This window comes from Nanorana parkeri, unplaced genomic scaffold, assembly GCF_000935625.1.
Source record: "Nanorana parkeri isolate BGI_ZX_2015 unplaced genomic scaffold, ASM93562v1 scaffold117, whole genome shotgun sequence".
In the NCBI taxonomy this organism is placed as follows: Eukaryota; Metazoa; Chordata; class Amphibia; order Anura; family Dicroglossidae; genus Nanorana; species Nanorana parkeri.
Genome location: NW_017306385.1, coordinates 794,466 through 800,465, shown reverse-complemented (window position 1 = coordinate 800,465; position 6,000 = coordinate 794,466). Strand labels below are relative to the sequence as shown.

General features: G+C 41.3%; 1 protein-coding gene across 1 annotated transcript in view; it reads right to left on the bottom strand.

The window, feature by feature from the left end:
* Nucleotides 1-800: 800 nt before the first annotated feature.
* MRPL13 (mitochondrial ribosomal protein L13) overlaps nucleotides 801-6,000 on the bottom strand; it is a 54,061-nt gene continuing 48,861 nt past the window's right edge. Inside the window, exon 7 of the mRNA XM_018553344.1 lies at nucleotides 801-987. Coding sequence (XP_018408846.1) covers nucleotides 963-987 — 25 coding nt within the window. The 3' untranslated portion in view covers nucleotides 801-962. The remainder of the gene's footprint in view (nucleotides 988-6,000) is intronic.

Below are 6,000 nucleotides of genomic sequence, written 5' to 3'. Positions count from 1 at the left end.
TTATCTGACATTCCCCATCAGCACTGTAACAGGGAGACCATTTAAAGTTATGGTCTCTTCTGCAGAAGTCCAAACCGTTACTTTTGTCAATGGCTAACATGGCACAACAATGTATTTTAGAGGTTTGCTTCCATTTACAATTTAAACATTTTCTCTTCCTGAGCCATTAAACTGCACCAGCAGGATATGGGCATCATAAGGTGGCAGGGTACTCCATCAGGTACCTTCTCCTGCCATAACTGCCACCTGCAGCAGCTCCTAATCAAATAGGAAATATTGGTGTAACATAAAACATGGTCACAAAAGTAAACTTACCCTTTAAAGTCCTTTTACTGCCTTTTCAGAATATGAATATACGTTAGTTTGCATAGTCTGTGCACAGGTTTACATTAAAGTAGAGTTCCAGACTCATGTTTTTTGGAAATGAGGAAATATTCACAATGGGTACGCAGAGCTCAATAAAAATTTGACAGAAGCTACACCCTGCTCTGCTCTATCTATAACTTAAATAATAAAATCATGCATCACTTGCCCCTCCCTGTTAGACTGTAAGCCCTCCGGGGCAGGGCCCTCCTTACCATCTTGTCTGGAATTGTATTGTGACTGTAATGTCTTCCTTATATTGTAAAGTGCTGCGCAAGCTGTTGGCGCTATATAAATCCTGTATTATAATAATAATTAAAAGTTTGGGCTGGAATTCCACTTTATATAAAAGGTCCAGCTCAAAACCTGTGCAGTTTACAAGTCAGAAGTTCACTATGCTGTGACATCCCAGGATCACAAACCGGAAGAGAAAACGATACCTGAAATGTATTTATTGTCAAATTGAAAACAAAGACATATTAACATAAACAAAGTATTAATTCAAATCCTGGCCTCCGCGTCATACCAATTGACCTCTGCCATGGCTTTTATACAGAAATAAATCCAAGATGGTGGTGATGGTGGAAGTGACGTCCAAGCTATTTTGGTAAGTAGTCGGGACTCCTGCAAATAAAACACAGAAGAGAACATTTGGTAAATAAGAGAGGTAAATATATAACTGAATAACAAAAGACCGGTACTAAGAACAACTCTTAAAATACAAAATAAAAACATATACAAATATAAACCGAAATAAATGCAGCTCAGTAATTATTAATAATACATTATTAAAAGTGATTTTTTTAAAAGAATGACAAGCAGTGTAGGTGCTTGGTATCAGCCTCTTGTAGTCCCTGCACAGCAGAGCTCATAATGAGGGAGAGAGAAGCAGTACAAGGAACCAGTTGAGCTGCAGTTCTCAAACAAGGGAACATAAGAATAAGAGCAGAGTAAAATAGAACAAGATGAGCCCATCAATCTGCTGCTTCTCCTTTTTAAACTTTCAAATTATGCAGCGCCCGCAACATATAACGTGTTAATATCATAAACCATGAAATCAAATAAATCTATGTGACTCAAATGTATAAACTATAATAGTATACTGCACACATGAATGTTAGTGACTTAAAGTCTTTCTAAAAAACCATCATTGGCCATGGATCATTGATCCCACAGGGTATGTGAACCAATTGTTGTTAGTGACAACCACCGTATAATTGTTGAATGATGTGATGTGTCAAATCCAAAGAGGACTGTTCAAAAAGTATTCGAAAAAATATTCCAAAAAAAAGGTGTTCAAAAGAAATTCCGTGAACTATGTTTGGGATAGGGGTTAATACCACATATATCACCTCGAAAGGTGCACTCACCGTGAGGTAGTGGCTGTGATAAGCAGCCGGAAACGCTCAGACAGAAGCTCTCAGGACCGCAGCATCGATCCACCGTCTCGCTATGGTCTTCAATAAAGGATGTGTCTCCAACGTTTATGGAAGAAAGAAGCCTTTCATTGTGTAATGTTTTTCAACACAGAGGCTTTATTAAAAATCAAGTTTAAAACGAACAATCACGAACATTTAAGATTTTGTTCGATCAATACACACAGCCTAGGAACGGAGTCCTGTGTTCGGTATGGCGTGTAGTTAGGCTAACACAGGACTCCGTTCCTAGGCTGTGTGTATTGATCGAACAAAATCTTAAATGTTCGTGATTGTTCGTTTTAAACTTGATTTTTAATAAAGCCTCTGTGTTGAAAAACATTACACAATGAAAGGCTTCTTTCTTCCATAAACGTTGGAGACACATCCTTTATTGAAGACCATAGCGAGACGGTGGATCGATGCTGCGGTCCTGAGAGCTTCTGTCTGAGCGTTTCCGGCTGCTTATCACAGCCACTACCTCACGGTGAGTGCACCTTTCGAGGTGAGATATGTGGTATTAACCCCTATCCCCAACATAGTTCACGGAATTTCTTTTGAACACCTTTTTTTTGGAATATTTTTTCGAATACTTTTTGAACAGTCCTCTTTGGATTTGACACATCACATCATTCAACAATTATACGGTGGTTGTCACTAACAACAATTGGTTCACATACCCTGTGGGATCAATGATCCAGGGCCAATGATGGTTTTTTAGAAAGACTTTAAGTCACTAACATTCATGTGTGCAGTATACTATTATAGTTTATACATTTGAGTCACATATATTTATTTGATTTCATGGTTTATGATATTAACACGTTATATGTTGCGGGCGCTGCATAATTTGAAAGTTTAATATTTTGACCTAACGGTCGTTTTGCTGCAGCCTTCAAATTAAATTTGCACTTTTAGCACTTATACATCTTTATAGGTCCAGCGCAGAATCATTAAAATCTATGCTTCTCCTTTTTGCTGTCCAATCAAAGACTGGAGAAGGGACAAGACCTGTAAGTATTATTTAACTGCAGCAGATAAATATCAGGTCTTCTGCCCTGATTAGACAGAGCTGTGAACATCTCAAGACTGGATGGACATAAATATAAACCCTTCGGCAGGTAAAAAGGCTCCCACATATGTACAGTATGTAGCTGTTTGCCTGGAGTTCAGCTTTAAATCCAGAAGGACGAGCTATTCCAGAATCAGTCAGGGAATGCCAGCTTCTACATACACATTTCTGCTTACACTTTCTGACACAATTTCGTAAATGCCTTTAAAATCGACTGTCCCAGAACATGATTTCTGCTACATTTCAGAAGGAATTTAAAGTGGAGTGACAGCTCTCTGTTAACAGCAGCCAAAGTATAACAGCAACCACATGGAAAGGCTCCCCATTGACATATCATATGAGATGGATCTAATCTGCAACTATACCCGAATAATGCCAGACAGACATTCTCCCCCGTTCTGTATAATGACAACCAAGTCTGGAATATGAACTCCTCTCGCCTCCTGCTATGTGAGTCTGTATACCCCTTATATGTGCAAGTCATGTGACCAACGTGACCATCATTGCGGATGTAACGGGATTAACCCTACAGGTGATAGCACATAGGAGTCAGTGCCAGAAGTGCAGAATATAAACATTTCTGTAAATAATTCCTCGCCCATTCCCCTGGCTTTCAGGGCTAGTTCACACCAGCCCCAGTGCGATCCGGCACGATTCGGTGCCGGAACGCACTGGATCGCATCCCGGCCGGCTCACTGTATTTTGGGGCAGGAGGGGGTATGGCGGTGCATTAAAGTCAATGGCACTGCAGCCATGCCCCCCGGCCGCAGTGCGATCACACGCACCGGAACATGTGGCACAGCAATGCCTGCGTTCCAGTCTGGTGAGAACAAATAGTGCATGCAGCATTTTTTCCTGACCGCACCGGACCGCAGGCATTGATATGGCACGCGTTTCGGTGCCGGTGATCACACTGCGGCTGGGGGGCATGGCTGCTGTGCCATTGACTTCAATGCACCGCCACACCCCCTCCTGCCCCAGAACACAGTGAGCCGGCCGGGATGCGATCCAGTGCGGTCCAGCACCGAATCGTGCCGGGGCTGGTGTGAACTACCTCTTAAGTATTTGTAAAGTTTTTTGTTTTGTTCTGATTTTTCTTTCACGGTCTTGTTTTTGATGGAGAGATTTCCCTTCAGTTTCTGTCCCAGAGTTGAAGTAAGAGGAAACTTCTCAAAAAGTGAGGGGGAATCCCCTCCTAAAGTGTATCTCCACTTTTGCAGCCAATTTGGGGTGCAAATCATTGTGAAGGGGCTGAGAAAAAGCTGGAATCAGCCACCTTGCCTGCTGTAATAAAATATCTGAAAAGGTAAAGATTTTTTTCTATATAATTCTCAGTATGCTGTGTGATTAGGAAGACATAACACATATATAGAGGGGTTTTCTCAAATTTGACTGCAAAAGTGGAAATACACTTTAAGCTGGCCATGCTCTAGACCAGTCCTGCTCACTTGGCTGAAATTCGACAAGTGTGTGGCCTCATCTCCCCCCTTGCTGGTCAGCAAAAGTTGATTTTTCAGATGACTTTTGTTGAAGGAGCGGGTCCAAAATACCCTGGCCGAACAGTGATTGCAACCAATAAGTTGCAGTCAGTCATAGTTCAGGTATTTTGACACCGGCCAATCGGCTGCTGTCAGAACACCATAGATCGTCATGGGGGGAGGAGGGCATTCTGTTATTTACGTTATCATAGATGGGGGAATAAAGAGGTTTTTTTTCCCATTCATCCCTGTTTTCTCAGCCCCTAAAGGTGCCCACACACCTTACAATTATCTGCAGATTTTCTGTGGTCAGATGGAAAAAGTGCAACAGATTGGCTCAGGTGGAGATTACTCCATCCACCTTTTCCATCCGACCATAGAAACTCTGCAGATAATTGTAAGGTTTATGGCCAGCTCAATAGTGTATGGTCAGCTTTAAACAGTGATTACCAAAACTGAGGTCCCCATTGTAAGCTTTCCCCTCCCCCTCGCCTCAGTGACCGCTCTAAAATTAAGGATTTGAAATAGTTTTCTGTAACGTTGACAATAGTCACCAGAACAAATAGAGTGAATATCTATCCAGAGGGAACAAAGTCTTGCAGCACAAACTTGACAAGGGTTGTAACCCTTCCCTACTCCAGAAAGTAAAACAATTAAATAAAATAAAATTGGCTTTCATGCACTTTAAACTACAGATCCAAAACCATCAGAATAGTGCTGGTAAAAAATATTGAGTTTAATCCAACAACTTTCACACATTTAACTTTAAAGCTGAACTTTAGGATAAGCAAATATCATCTAAATGTAAGAGTCATGTGTATTCTTCTTGGTGAGCTTTGTGTATTTCTTCCAGATCAGTGCAGTAATCCAGTGTGAAATTTGGAGCTTCCTGTAATAAAGACCACCCACTGCTGCTCTCTCTCCTTGTGCAGGGTGACTGGTCTCGTCTCCGCCCCCCTCCTGTAGTTTTCTACAGGCAGCCTACAGAGGGTGGAGCCTGCTGGGTCCCTACCACAGCTCCGCTCTCTGCTCAGGCTATGCACAGCACAGTGATGGTGTCATTGCTGCTTTTAGAAGATGCTATCTGGGTTTGCAAAGGCATATGGTGCACACATAGTGGATATTATCCTATGTGCTATTGAGGGACAGACTTCAATAAATGTTACTATGCCTGGAGTCCAGTATAAAAAAAAAAAAGAACCTTAAATGCTCTGTGTTATTAAGTGCCTTGAAAATAAAGAAAATTGCCTGATTAATGCTCTCCATTTCCCTGACTATAAGGACAATTAGGGGTACAATTACCGAGGGAAATGTGTTTTCTGCCAAGGTAAACCCACAAGCTACTTAATACAGATCAGATTAAATGATGTTAATTATTTTTGGAATTTACAAAACCTCTCTGGAGGAATGAGATACGACAAAGCCGAATATGTTGCCGACAGTGAAGGGTTGGCGTTAGGTGACAAAAAGTTGATTGAACGCCAAAATCGTCAGCTTCCGTCTTCCTTGCTGGAACATAGCTCAATGTTTTTATTACATATGAAGAGTTATTTAAACTGCTTCTGGAAATGTACGATTGCCGCTGTGATACCGATAATGTATTCTGTTAAGGAAAAATGCTTGAAGAAGTGTCCACCCAAATTTGGCAAAGCCGTCTTATGTTCCAGATAGA